The sequence below is a fragment of the Nannospalax galili genome, unplaced genomic scaffold (genome assembly GCF_000622305.1).
Source record: "Nannospalax galili isolate Female #2095 unplaced genomic scaffold, S.galili_v1.0 scaffold46, whole genome shotgun sequence".
Lineage (NCBI taxonomy): Eukaryota > Metazoa > Chordata > Mammalia > Rodentia > Spalacidae > Nannospalax > Nannospalax galili.
The window spans coordinates 2,927,711-2,943,063 of record NW_008355790.1 but is presented as its reverse complement, the minus strand read 5'-3'; the positions used below and the strand labels follow the sequence as shown (position 1 = coordinate 2,943,063).

General features: G+C 38.8%; 1 protein-coding gene across 2 annotated transcripts in view; it reads left to right on the top strand.

Annotated features, from left to right (window-relative positions):
* Nucleotides 1–12,415, top strand: part of Pdlim3 (PDZ and LIM domain 3) — a 34,969-nt gene extending 22,554 nt beyond the window's left edge. The window contains exons 4-8 of one of the 2 annotated variants that reach the window (XM_008853590.3): nt 295–362; nt 5,859–6,122; nt 7,500–7,630; nt 9,418–9,529; nt 11,086–12,415. In XM_008853590.3, the coding sequence (XP_008851812.1) occupies nt 295–362; nt 5,859–6,122; nt 7,500–7,630; nt 9,418–9,529; nt 11,086–11,275 (765 nt within the window). In that variant the 3' untranslated portion in view covers nt 11,276–12,415. The remainder of the gene's footprint in view (nt 1–294; nt 363–5,858; nt 6,123–7,499; nt 7,631–9,417; nt 9,530–11,085) is intronic. The other variant, XM_008853591.2, reaches the window with a different exon arrangement.
* Nucleotides 12,416–15,353: the final 2,938 nt, after the last annotated feature.

The following is a 15,353-nucleotide window of genomic DNA, read 5'->3' as shown; positions in this document are numbered from 1 at the left end:
GTCCAGCTCTTGTGGCTTTCTTTTTACTTTCTTGAAGGCACTATCAGATTTTTATTTTCAAAGACAAGCATCTAGAACATGGTTCTAACTGTTCTGAACCTCAATCAGCCAGTTCCTGAATATTTAGTGACTGCATGGTGAAAAAGAAGAAATCTCTGGTTCCATCACCACCCCACTTAGTCATGTAATATTTGGTGGTAAATAATCTTTCTGTACAATTATCATTCATTCAATTTTATCCTCCAAGGATTAATCTTCCACTGAGGACTTTTTTTTAACCCTTTGTTTTTACAGGATGTGAACTACTTTGAACACAAGCACAATATTCGGCCCAAACCTTTCATAATTCCAGGCCGAAGCAGGTCATAAACTCTGAGATTGTGAAGTTTGAAGTGCATGTTCTTTAATCAATTCTTACTAACAACCAGGAAAAGTAACTTTTAGATGTTTGGAGTGGACTTTCCTTGTGAAGCTTATTTTAAAAGCAAAAAGAAACAGCTTGTTTAGCGGTAAACAGTAACCAAATATCATCTATCACTTAGGGTAAATATTGACAAGACAACAGCTGTGAAATAGTATGTGGTCACCATGTGTATTTATAAATAGTGCCCCTGCTACTCTGAGGATCCTATCCAGAACACCATGACCTCTGAGACAGGCAGATGTACCCTGTCCCAGGTCATGAAACCCTGGCCAGCAGAGACAAAAATGGAAATCGGCTCCAGCAGTAGTAAGGGGAAACCTGGATTGCTTTATATGTTTGACAGATTCCAGCCACCCCACCACAATGCATACTTCTGTCTGGACCTTCAAACACACTAATTTTAACCCTTATGTAAGAGTAAATGTTCATACGTATAGCTCCCTGCAAAGAGAGAGAGGCCCTTTGAGAAAGGACCTTTTCCCCTTGACTGAGAGTAAGTATAGAGTCAGAGTAGGGAAGGCAGTTACTGGGGCTATTGTTGACTCCCGTGGACAACACTGTATAAATCAGAATAATAATGAACAAAATTTAAAGTCTTATCTGTCAATCAGAGAAGCTGATTATGTCCACATGATCTATTCAACAGTCTTCTCTAGAAATTGAACTTGAACTTCAGTTGAAATTAATGCCAAAATAGCAATTTCAGGAAATTTCAAACCTACCACTCTGACAATAGCTAACCCTGGAAAGTTGATGATTAGACGGGATTGATACTATCATGTTAGGAACATTGAGTAATGGTTTATATCAGGTGCCCCAAACTGATGGCCCATGAGTGAAGTCACTCCATAGGTGTGACTTATTTAACCCTCCTGTTGTTTGTTCTGAGGGAGAGAAAGCAAGAAATAGAGAGAGAAATTTTTAATTAAATGCCTTTAAGTGCCAGCTTGTCAAAATGCCCATCACAATTAAGTATATGGTATGTGGCACATTTCATATCTATGTGATTCTCCTAGAGCATGTAGATGCCTAACTCCTGCTGTGGATGGCCAGTCTTAATACATGATTTCCAAGTGTAGCCCCTGCAGTGAAGTACAGGCAGGACAGAAGACTGTCTCAAAATAAACCACGCAGGTTTTGTGAGGAGCACTGGGATGTTAGAACAGGAAGAAGATGCTGAGAAGGCTGTAACTGACAAATCCAGCATCTTTGTCTGACTGGTTCCATGTTGTGAGCCAAGGACGTAAAAATAACTGTTCCTCAAATGTGCACTGGATAAGGAAACACAACACTAAGAGTACCCAGTGTTTCCTGATGGTGTGACAAGAAGAATCTGGAACTGTTGTCTGTCTTCCAGCCTTTCAACTCTACACCATTCTTTTCTTCATTTCCCTTTATTCTCTTGTTTCCATCCATTTTCTCCTTATTTTCCACATCTTTTTCTACTTTCAATAACACACTATATCATAACACACTATATCATATCACACTATATCAAAATTTAAAGTGCAGGGCTGAAGAGATGGCTCAGTGGTTAGGTGTGAGTATTGTTCTTGCGAAGGACCCAAGTTTGGTTCCAGCCCCCGTGTTAGGTGGCACACAACTGTCTGTAACCCCAGCTCCAGGGAAATCCAACATCTTTGACCTCCAAGGGCATCTGTGGACACAAACACACACACATAATTTTAAAATGACAAAAATAAATCCTTTTTAAGTTAAAATGCTACTTACTGTTGAATAAATGTATAGACATCTTCCCAAAGAAGCATAGCAAAATGAATATACTTACTTAATTTTGAGGTTTAGCATGAGTATAAGTCCAGTGTGTGACTCATAGAGGCATAAATAAAACAATACATTTAAGTAATATCCTGGCTTTGCTAAGGACACTGGACACATTTAATTGTACAAAGATTCAGGGAGACCTGCATATAAGATCCTTTCTTTATGTTTTTATCCTAACTTTTTCACGGTGATAAGACAAGCCAGTCACAAGTTCGTCATTTGAAGGCACCTCTTAGAAGAGGAGCAAGGAGGAACAGGAATTTTCTGTTGTAAAAAACAGTGACAGTGTAGAAATCCTAAAGAACTATGAAAATGCCCCTCCATTCTTCCTTTCTTCCCATGTCCCTGCTTCAGCCTCTGAACATTTTTGTCCTCCCCCAGTGATTTTTCAACAAGGGGGAATTTTGAGAGGCTACCTACCAAGCTACCACTGCGTTATGAATGAACAACTTCTTTCATCTCAAGTAAATTAGATGTCATAAATTTATAATATGTTAATATGCCTGATTTATTTCCTCATAATTGAAGCAATTTAAAACACCAATGTTTTATATGCAAATACATAAAACATTAAAGCCAAAGCTATAATTAACAATAAATACAAGGTTTTTACAGATCTGAATATAAAAAAGAAATGTCTGTAGGTAACTTTTAAGGTTACATCCAGAAATATCCCCTCCCCCCCCCGCCCCGTCTGCTCACGTTCCCAGGGAAGTTACTTAGTTCTTGGTCGAATGACCCACCTAGTTATGACATAATTGAGAACCTCACTGTAACAGGTAGTATTGTCTCATCAGGAGTTGACGTCAGGGGATCTCCTTAGCACCTACATCCCAGGTCATCAGAAATAAGTCACAGGACTCACGATGATATTCTACAGTACCCACAGTTCATGAGAACTCTTTCATTTGAAACATCAACTCGAGCCCGACGTGGTGGCATGTGCTTTTAATCCCAGCCTTCGGGCAGCAGAGGCAGGTGGATCTCTGTGAGATCAAGGCCACCCTGGTTCACACTGTGACTTCCAGGTAGGCTGTGACTAGGGAGACCCTGTCAAAAAACAATCAAGAACAACAACAACAAAAATCAGCTCAAGAACACTTTCAACATTGTATTGGAAATCAATAAAAGATCATTTTTGTTGGCTTCAGTTTGTTTCCCCTAAGTAGAAGGAAGAAGGAAATAAAGACACAACCCTTGCCTAACTAAGCCTCACACACGTATGTCAATATACAAGAACTGTAACAGCAGAAAAAGATTACTAATTGCAACTACAAAATAAGGCATATTTGTCAGTTCCGGTTGATACTTTGGCAACCCCTTATCCAGCATCTTGTACCCTGCCTGGCAAACAGGAAGTAAGAGAAGTTCTTAATGTTCCTGAATGGATACACTATATTCAACCCCAAAGCCCTTAAGATTTAACTCACTCTCCAATTCCTCTACTACAAGTGTTCATGAACACTTACACTTCGGTTGAATAAATTTTATCCTGACCAAACTGCTCTATATGAGAAAATTTGCTTCCATTCTTTTACCAGCTAAAGTCTTTTCAGAGATCAGTGCTGAGCCTACAAAAATGGTGAATAAAGTCACTTGATGCTGGGGTGTGTGAGCTAATTGACGTACTGATTAGGTTTTAAATAGAGTCTCAACAGGCAGGAAATAAAGGAGCAAGCCCATTATTTAGGCTGTGTTCTCACACAGTTGAACTATATAATACAAGACCAAAAGAAAAATTTTAAATATATTTAAGACAATATCGTCCCTAACCAGGCAGCAACACTAGTGAAATATTTAGAAGCCACTGCTCAGTATCCTTTTGAGTTTTGCTGTCCATGAGGAACTGTGGTTAACATCCTGTGGCCCTTGAGAGTAAATGCAAAAATGGGGTCCAGGCCTGGAGAGTTGTCTCAGCAGTTAAAAACAATGGCTGCACTTGAACCCCAGTTTGATTCCCAGCACCCACATGGTGGCTAACAACCATCTATAACTCCAGTTCTAGGGGGGATCCAATGCCCTTTTCGGACCTTCATAGGCATTACATAATATGAGTGACTTACATGCAGGCAATACACTCCTACACAAAAACTTTAAAAAAATTTTATTGAGCTTTTTAAATTTCAAACAACATTTCCCACTCAAATCCAGACCCCCTCCCCCATCCATGCTCCCCAAGCCCCCACCCAAACCCTATGCACTCTGCCATACATGCTGAGTCCTATTCATTCAGGTGTTTGTACCCAAATGTCCTTCAGTGTAAATTTGTCCACCAGAGTCTAATCAGCCCATCCTGTGATCATATATAAGTCATACTCTCCTTCACCTAGCAGCAATCAGTCTCAAATAAAATTTTTTTAAATAATAATAAATAAAAATGTTTAAATGGGGCCCCATACTTGAGAGTGACAGGCTGCTGACTTTGAGGAAACCTTGTCATTAAACTGTATCTATGCCTTAAGTTTACAATAACATAGATGGGCAGGCATAATAGAGGTTTATATTAATACCATCACTTCTTTTTGCTTTGTTCTAAATGGCTGTGCATTTTTGAAGACTCTCTTAATACATACTATTTTCTCACAAAATGTATCTCATGTGCACTTAAATTGCATGTAGAAGACTGAGGATGTAGCTCAGTAATAGACTTAACATGCATGAGGCCCTAGGTACAATTCCCGGTGTCAAATAGATAAATAAACTAACAAAATGCATGCTCGGTTGTGACTGATCAATTTGATACAGAATATGAAACATCCCTAGTTCTTAATCTGAATGACTGGCCTCTATGATGTTTTAATAAATCCCTATACCTTGTCTTTAAAAGGAAATAAATTTGTGCATGGAAATATATGTGTATGTCCAAAATTTTATGTGAAACATTATGTGCAAAGGAAATCTATCCTAACAGTATGGTAGCATCCAAATAATCTAAGATGATCTATTTGTCCTGTAATCAACAATTGTAAAGTGATAAGCATTTATTGACTGCTTCTAGTCCCTGTTCTAGAGAACAATTTTTAAAGTGTACTCTTAACAAAATAAAAAAATATAAAAAATGGAAATAGTAACAATAAACTATTTATAAAATAGCTCTAAAATATAATCTTTCTTTGTACCTACCCACAAGTTGCCAATTTCCATTCATTCAAGACCCAAACTATCATTGAACCATCTATTCTTTGTAGATGTTCAGCCTATACCTTTGACTAAATCTCTATGCTACATATTGCTACTATTTGTGAAGTCTTATTCATGAATACTTTAACTATAAAATTCAGAGATATATAAGGAGAGCCAGCAAACATGACTTCCTTCCAACATTTACCTATGATTTGGTCATGTATTAAATTATGTGGCCCTTTTTTAAAAAATGAGAATAGTCATATATTTCTAATGACTTTACATGCAAGTCTTTCAACTTGTAACCCTCGACTGGACAGAACTGCACCAACAAATGCAATATCACCTGCATCTTTTAATTTTGTGAAATGTTTTCAAGTATGAATTTTTCAATTGCCACTTTTTACAACAAGTTCTACCTACATTTCAGACTGATGCAATGCACCTCTTTTTAACCTATCTGCACTTGTTCTCTGTGTTCTTCTGGTTCCGTGTGTCATCTCTGTGTAACGTGTCATTAACACAGTGGATGCAGCACTCCCTCCGGTATTGACTGTGGCAGTGGACGTAGCACCCCTTCTTCTGTCAGTACTGTTAGCACCATTTGCCCAGGTGACTTGAAAGTCGCTGCTAAGATGGCCCCTAACATTCCTTTGGAAATGGAACTTCCTGGTGTGAAGATTGTACATGCTCAGTTTAACACACCTATGCAGCTGTACTCAGATGACAATATTATGGAAACACTTCAGGGTCAGGTTTCAACAGCTCTAGGGGAAACACCCTCCATGAGGTAATACAAGACTTTTTGAACCATAGGCATATTAACTAAACACAACTTTAATGGTGTCTTTTAACATTGTCTTGATGGAAAGAAAGCTATGTGCAAAGCTTTGAAGAAAAAATGTCTTGCAAGCATTTAAGTCTGGTAATAAAAATTATCGAAGTAGATAACACAGCAGATTGCAATAAAATGAAATCACGTGAGGACCAAATGTATGTCTTTTGAAAGCTGTGATGCACTTTGTGGATGTCTGACTTAGTACTTCTCAGAAGTGTCTTATGTCTGTCTTTTGTAGGTGAAAAATTGGGAAGCAGGTAGGAGAGTCAGAGCATTTTTATGAGATTATACCTTTTCTTTCTCTAATGGTAGTGTATGGAAAAGAATTACTTTTTTCATCTTAAATGTTTGCTTTGCATTAAGTTTTATACATGAATACCTCAGGCTATTAGTGAAATTATTTAATTCCCATTAGTCTTATTTTGACTAGTTTCCTCTTTGTTATCAATGTTTGTTCTGAGTATCTTTACCACCAAGCTTTTTCAATGAAAAGGATTTATTATGGAATAAGATCTTATTATTTCTTTCAATTTGCAGAATCACTTTATATAAATTATAATGATATTTGAGTGCTGTGTAACAGTATCCTAAAGATATCTTGGGGTTTATACCTTGAGTTACTATCAAAGTCATTTTACAAAGAAGCTCAAAGAATTTCAAATTTATATGTGATTATTTTCAAATATAATATAGATATGCAGATAAACTTTCTAGGTAATACAATTGGATAACATAAAGTAATATCATATTTAATGCCTAGTAAGTAAAGTTTTCCATTATGAATGTATTTGTAGAAAGCATTAAATAAAGTTACTTTAATTATTATAAATGAATTTTAATGTGACTCTTAAAACATAGGATAATCAATTTAACCCATATATTGATGAAAGTTGCTGTGTTATGTGTGTTGAAACACTTGCTGGTTAAATTTCAACAATGTACAAGTTATATGATAGTTTCATATGAAAAATGTGAACATTTAAACTTTTATGACTGAAAATAATCACACTGAACTTACTCCTTCACTACTGTGTCTACATTGTCCCTTTTCTGAAAGTTAATTTTGTTCACATCTATAATTATATAGCCATCAGACAGGAGTCTTATAACTCCAAATAGCAGTCACCTTTTGATTTCCATCCTAGATAGAGAAGGTCAAGGTGACTCTCAGGGTTCTTGCTAATGACATTTTAAGGCAGCCCACATGAAGTTGCATTGTATTTCTTACCATAATAGAGATTTGCTTGCTCTAAGCAGAGGATGATTCTTGGTTGATGCTTGCCTCTCAATGCTCCTGATGATGCTTCATTGATCATATTTGTGTTTCAGTGAACCCACAGCTTCAGTACCACCCCAGTCAGATGTGTACCGCATGCTCCATGACAATCGTGATGAGCCAACTCAACCCCGCCAGTCAGGCTCCTTCAGGGTGCTCCAGGAACTAGTGAACGATGGGCCTGGTAAGCAGCCACTAGGATCTGCTTGCACATTGGTGAAGGCCTTTGGGTGGGTGGAGAAGAGTTTAGTAGCATGCTAGGGATGAAAGCCTGGGGGCTAATTTAGGCAGTCATCAAGCGAATCTGCTTAGGATTTAGGTGGTGCTTCATTTTGAGAAAGAGCTTTCAGGACATATCCAAGCAGCCATAAAATGAAACCACTCATAAAAAGGCATAAAAGACAAATTCTATCCATAGGATATAAGGGCTAGTGTAGCTTATGATTTGTAAGATCTAGTTTTTAATAGCTACTATAAGATTCCTCAGCCTCCCCCAACCCTTTAGAGTATCATTAACATCAAGGCAAAAAAAGATCATGAAATTTACTATGTTCTTCATTTTGTGCAAAATACCTTGCATGTATTATCATTTACTATTCACAATAAGTCAGTAAGATAGAAACTATTATTTGCCTCATTTGAAAAATGAGAAAAAGAGGCAAAAGGAAAGTTTAAAGTCATACAACCAGTATGTAGCAAAGCTGACCTCTGTCCCGCTTCTGTTGTCCTCTAGCTTACAGTTTAGCCTGTACTTTTGAACCCTAAAAGACATATACTATCCTTTCAAAGTCACACCAAAGGTAAAATGCCCCATTAAGATGGGTTCCAAAAGATTTGGAAATAAGTGTTGGAAAAGTTCTTTTGTTCATCATTGGTGCAATGGAAAATGATGCTCTCAATACAGAAAACAGTGGGGGTATTTCAAAAAGTTAAGCAGACGTCTAAATGTGGTTAAAAGACAAACCAGCAAGTCCATGCCTAAGTATGCATCTCAAAGCAGAAACAAAATCACGTACTTGTACACCAGTGCTCATGTATTCAAAAAGCAAAAGATGGGAAAAAAAACCAATGTCCTTTGAGAGATGAGTAGATAAACAAAATGTGAGACACACATATGTGGGAGTGCTATTCCTCATTAAAAAGGAGTGACAATCTGACCAGCACTGCAGTTTGAATGAACCTTAAAAGTATGCTCAGTGAAAAAGACAGAAGTAGGAGATAGAGAGATGGCTCGGCAGTTAAGAGCATTAGCTACTCCTGCAGAGGACTGGGGTTCAATTACCAGCACCCATGTGGAGGCTAACAACCATCCATAACTCCAGTTCCAGGGGAATTCGATGACCTCTTCTGACAGTGTGCATTGCATGTCATGCGTGCACTTACACACATGCGGACAATACACTCATACACATAAAATAAGAATAATAAAACATTTTTAAAGTTTTTCTAAAATAATGTAAAAAGACAAATATTGTATGATATTTATATGAGACATCTGGAATAGAAAATTCATAATGACAGAAAGTGGAATAGAGGTTTCCAGGGCTGCAAAGAAGAGAGAATGAGCATTTGCTGTTTGGTTGGTATATGGTCTCTATCTGGGGATGACAACAAAGTGCAGGAAATAGATCTTGATAGTGGTGGTCCAACATGGTACATGGACTTTACTGCCACTGAATTGCATTCTTAAAAGTGGTTGGAATGATAAATTTTATGGCATTTATATTTCTAAAAAAAAATAAAATGAAAGATACACTCTGCTCCTTTGAGCATCTTCTAACAATTCCCACCAACGACAGCACAATTTAGATCCAAGTCTCTTCTGCGTCAATGGGTCCTGCTCCCTTTGAAACCATGATACAGATGCAACTGAAGACTTCCTTAGGTCAAAGTGCACAATTTAAAATAGAAGCAAAGTGCAAACTGGAGCCAGCTGTTCCCTGCCGTAAATGGAAACACTTTGTTTTTCAGATGACCGTCCTGCTGGAACCCGGAGTGTGAGGGCTCCAGTTACCAAAGTCCACGGCGGAGCTGGCAGTGCCCAGAGGATGCCACTCTGCGACAAGTGTGGGAGTGGCATTGTGTACGTCTCTCTCTTCCCCAAAGAACTCACTCTGAATCTTGTTGACAGCTTTCCATTTCCTCTACTGTTAAGACTTTACATAGAAAAGGCAATTTTGAAGAAGTTAATTTTCTATTCAACTTAAAATAGAACCTCTACAGCACTTAGCACACTTGACCAGCATTCCTTAGTTGTAACCTCAAATTGACTAGAATGTGAGTCAGCAATCTTTCTTTTCAGAAATACCGTTGAGAAAAAATTTCCCCCAAATAGATATATGAAAACTATTTCCAAGAATCATGATTTTTATTTTTAAAACTCTCCCTTTGTTCGTGTAAAATTTGTGCATACTTCTTTTTCTATACAGAGAAACAAACACAGTGGTCATTGGCTTAATTAAAATGTTTTGCATGCCCAATTGCTTTAATTGTCCAAATGTCAAAATATAATTTTTTAATTCAGGGTCTCCCTGGTAACCCCAGCTGGCCTGGAACTCACTATATAGACCAGGTTGGTCTCAGTCTCACAGAGATCCACCTGCCTCTGCCTCCCAAGTGCTGGGATTAAAGGCCTGTGCCACCATGCTCAGCTCAAAATATAATTTTTTTTAATTTTTGAATAATTCATGCATGGGTATTGTATTTGCACTTTTCCATCCCTCCTGGTCCCCCTCCAAATCCTCCCATGCCCCCTACTTCCTCTCAATTTCTTGGCTTATTCTTTCCTACACATATACATATTTATAAATATACATATTACATATGTAATACACTGAGTCCACTTAGTGGTGCTCGTGTGTACCTATGTTCAGGGCTCAAACTATAAATACAGCTTCTAGTTTTCAAGAACTCGATGTTTAAATAGCACCCTTGCTAATTCAAATTTTCAGTGAATCCTATAATTTTAAAAGTGTCCCATGTGGTCACTTCTCCCGCCCCTTTAGACTGTTCCCCTGCCACAAGAAGAAACAAAAATCTGTCCAGTTACTCAGGAGTGCGGTGGGGGAGGATCTTGGTGAGAATCAAAGGAGTAGAGTGGGGTAGAAACGAAAAAGTGTGGGGCGGGGGTGACTTGGCAGCCCAAGGCACCTCAAACCATATGCAGTTCATAATGTCACCAACAGCAGCCATTGCTCCTCAGTAAAAGAAAGCTGTGACCCCGTTGAGGCACTACTCTCTCAGTAGAGCTATCCCTACTTGAAAGAACAGAGGCTGGACCTTCAAGATAGAAAGTCACCACAGGCTCCAGCTGTGCAACCCACAGCCTTGGTCAAAGTCACAATCCCGTCTCAGGGCAATTTGGCTTCCGTATATCAAGGCTCTCTCTTGAAAAGATTCAGTGGTGAAAGAACATGAGGCAGGAGCCAGCTGTTCTCTAAGCCCCTTGTTTGAGAATTTGAAGATGACTCACATCTCAGCTCAGAGAGAAACCAGCCCTGTGATGTGGTCGGATTGTGGCATACAACTGCCCGGTGTGCGTTGTGGTTACCCAACTGTGAAAGATACTCAGTGTGTAGTCCTTTCCCTTTCCGTATTGCATTCCACAGTTTTTAATTTGAGCTTCTTTTGTGCCCACAGAGGTGCGGTGGTCAAGGCCCGGGATAAGTACCGGCACCCGGAGTGCTTCGTGTGCGCTGACTGTAACCTCAACCTCAAGCAGAAGGGCTACTTCTTCGTGGAGGGGCAGCTATACTGTGAGACTCACGCGAGAGCCCGCACGAGGCCCCCAGAAGGCTACGACACAGTCACTCTGTACCCCAAAGCTTAAGTCCTTTGCGAACCGGAGCACACATGCACCCACGCACGCATGCACGCACAAGTACACAGGAGGGTATGGATGGTTTGGGGCAGAAGGAGCACAAACCACCACCTCCAGATCTAAAGCCAAGGCTTTTAGACATTTACCTTGTTTGTGTAGTGAGGACAAGAAAGGGGGGCAAAGGCCTGACCCATGACAAAAAAGACATTTAGCTGTGTTTTGCAACTCTTTATATCTTTGGGAATAGCAACAATGGCATCTAAAGCAACAATTTTTCTATGTCATGCTCCACAATGTTCATTTATTGTACAACCATCTAATGTGTAAACACCCAGATATTTGGGAGGAACTGAATTGTCTGATCTTGGCAATTGTAGTAAATACCAAATAACAATCTTGTATTCTAACAAAATCTTCAGGTGTGGGGGTCTGTCTGATTATAGCACATGTCAGGAAGAACTTTCCAGAAAGTGTCTGGTTTTTATATGCAAATGACTATAACTTGATAGCTCAAGAATCACAAATATGTGAAATGTTTATGATTCATAGTGAAGCAGTAGTCACTGAGTTTAGTTATATATCAGTATTTCAACAAGACGGCCAATTCTATCTTACCTCATATACCAACTTAAATATTTAAGAAATATGTGTCCTCTTTAGTTTTTATAGCTCAGTCTTTTTTTGGGGGGTATATATGTTCATATATGTGAACATGCTTGTGGAGGCCAAAGGTCAACCTTCAAGTGTCATTCTTTGGGAGCCACCCTCGTTTTATGAGACAAAGTCTCTCATTGGACCTGGGCTCTCTGATTAGGCTAGGCTAGCTGGCCAGCAGGCCCCAGGAATCTTCACATCTCTGCCTCCTCAACTCTGGGATTAAAGCACTTGTCACCACCCATTGCATTTTACATAGCTGCTGGGTACTGAAGTCAGGTCCTCATCCTTGATAGGCAAGTACTTTGCTGACTGAATTATCTCCTCAGTGCCCTCACAATTCCTTATGAGTCCCAAATTTCTGCCGAAGTGAGGAGCATTGAAATTTTCTATTAAAGGTAATTCAATCCCTTTCCCATTATAGGTTTATTTTGCTTTGACATGGTCTCTTTGGATTGAAATGTCTCTTTTACATAAACATTCACTCAAATTGGATGTTCAGGCTCCATCAGGACTGTTTCCCTGTATGCAGTGACTTAGTGCTGTCCTCCTCTCCATTCCAAGGTAACATCCCTATGAACGGATTTCTTGAAGTAGGCAGGTGCTGCCTGCTGGGAACCTGCCTGTGCCTGCTGCAGAAATCCGTGCTGGCACACTGATGCTTTCTTGACATAGTTCAGGCCAGGCCATAACCTTGCTTCATCTGTAACCCCAAAGACACTATCTCAGTCTTCCAAGAAGTCTTGGATCCTTTGCATCTCAGACACAAACTCTAGCCCCTGGCCCAGGCAGTCTGCCATGTAAGTTCTGCTGGGAGTTACCTTGCCTGTCACCCAAGGTAGCCCCACAGCAATGCCTTTCACCTACTTCCTTCACCAGTGACACAAAGGAACTTCTGAATCTTTCCCCTTACAGTTCAAACCCAGAAAAAGCAGTAGGGTTGGGTGATGAGGACTGTCACAGGCATTCTGCCTTACACAGACTCAAACAGCCATGCTGCCCACTGACCTAGAGCAAGTGTCCTCCTCCTACTGTGTCCAGTATGGGACACCTGGGATTCTCCCAAACTTAGTTATCTCTAAGCCTGAATTATCCAGAGAATTCTGACTGGCCCCTATAGGTACTAAAGATTGCAACCCCCACAACAAATCATAAGTTTATCATCAGAGGGATTAAAAATAAAGTAAGCTCTTATCAGAGCTTATGAGATTCATTTTTACTCAAAGATTAGTTTTAAGAATTTGTTCTAGAAAAGTTAAAGTTTTGAAAGCTAGAAAGCAAATGAATAGGAACTGATTTAAAAACTTGGGAAAATTAAAGCTCAAAGTAGCAATTGGGAAAATAAAAATACAGTTGAATTTACCTTCTAGAATCTTGAAAGGGCATGAAAATTAACAGCATCAGGCACTCTGCACCAGGGGTTAAAGGTGGGGCTACTATAAGGAGAACTAGGTGGAAGGTGTTTAAGAAGCACTTACGGGATGGGGATGTAGCTCGGTTGATGGAGTGCTTACCTAGCATGTACAAAGTCCTGGGTTTCATCCTCAGCATCAAATAAACCGGTATGTCGGCACACACTTGTAATCCCAGCACTCAGAAGGCAAAAGCAAAGCAGGAAGATCAGAAGTTCAAGATCATTCTCAGCTACATAGCAAGTTTGAGGCCGTATAAATGAGACCTTGTTTCAAAATATACACACGGAATGGAAACAAAGAAGATCCTAATCCCTACACACTCCTCACATCTACTCCAGTGTCTGAACATTATCCCCCAAAAGAGAAGCAGAGTATTGATGAACTGGAAAGACAGGTGCAGAGGATGATATGTATATTATATTAAAATAGGAAATTAAGATTGAAAGACTTTTGAGGAAAATATATATTATATGGTATATAACTGTACATTGTGTATTAAACATTAGCTAGGGGGCTGGAGAGATGGTTCAGTGTTTAAGAGAACTGGCTTCTCTTGCAGAAGATCTAGGTTTCATTCCCAGCACCTACATGGTGGCTAACAACTATCCATAACTCCAACTCCAGGGGATCCAATGCCCTCTTCTGGCCTGGCAAGCTTTGCAAGACATGGGTCATTTACACACATGCAGACAAAACACTCATAGACATAAAATAAAAATAAATCAATCAAAAAAATTTTAAAGAATATTAGGTGATATTTTCTAAGCTGGGCAAGGGGGCATCTACCTGTAATACCAGGACACAGGAAGCTAAGGAAGAAGGAGATTTCAGGATAGCCTGGACTATACATTGGGGCTTTGTCTCAATGAATCAATCAATCAATAAGCAAACAAACAAATGGTGATATTTTCCTTAAACTATATTTCATATATTGTAAATATAGTAAAGGGGGCTGGAGAGATGGTTTCATGGTTAGAAGAACTAGTTGTTCTTGCAGAGGACCCAAATTTGGGTCTCAGCACCCACATGATGGCTAACAACCATGTACAACTCCAGTTCCAGGAGATTCAATGCCATCTTCTGGCCTCCACATGCACTGCACACACATGGTATACCCACACACATAAAGGCAAACATACACATAAAATAAAAAATAAATCTAAAAAATTCAAACAGTAAAATACATAATGAATTTCTCGCATTCAAGTTTAGTAAGGAGGTTATTTTTATAGTAAAATAAAATACTATAATTCAAATCTGAATTTCAGATTTCAGAGAAATATGGCTTTAATTAGATAATGTAGTTAAGAGGAATGTGGTTGATAATGTGGTTAAGAGGAATACCCTAAAACTTCATATTAATTATTTGGAATAAAAACTATTCTTTCAACAATTTAAAGAAATTTTAATATGTAGAAGAATTAATTAGAGAGCCCAGGGTGGTGGTGCACACCTTTAATCCCAACACTTGGGAGGCAGAAGTAGACAGATCTCTGTGAGAGCAAGGCCAACCTGGTCTACATAGTGAGTTCCAGACTAGCTGAGGCTAAAAGAAGACCCTGTCTCAAAAAACCAAATAAATAAATAAAGTAATTAACTAGAGTTAATAAATAGACATGAATGCTATATGGAAATTGTTTGAAAATATATAAAGTACAGAATAAAAATAACGGTGACAAAATGAAAAGGAATTTTTTAAAGCAAGCAAAAGAGAAAGAAATACTTCTCCTTATATAGCATTTTGTTCTTCAATAATGAATTCACACCAGAAATTCTAAGTCAGAATTCTTGCCATGAACAAAGAAGATCAACCAATTTTTACTTAGCTCACAGGAAAACACATTTTCTTTGGGAGATAAAAGGCTTGGTTATTGTTTAGAGTTACAAGCTTTAGAAAGCCAAAATAGTCAAGGAAACTACACTAATTTTGGGCTTCTATGAACTTTGGACTCGTGATTAAACCATTTGGCGGGGGTGGGTGGGGGTTCAGCAAAAACAGAGGAGAGAGTTTAGAGTGG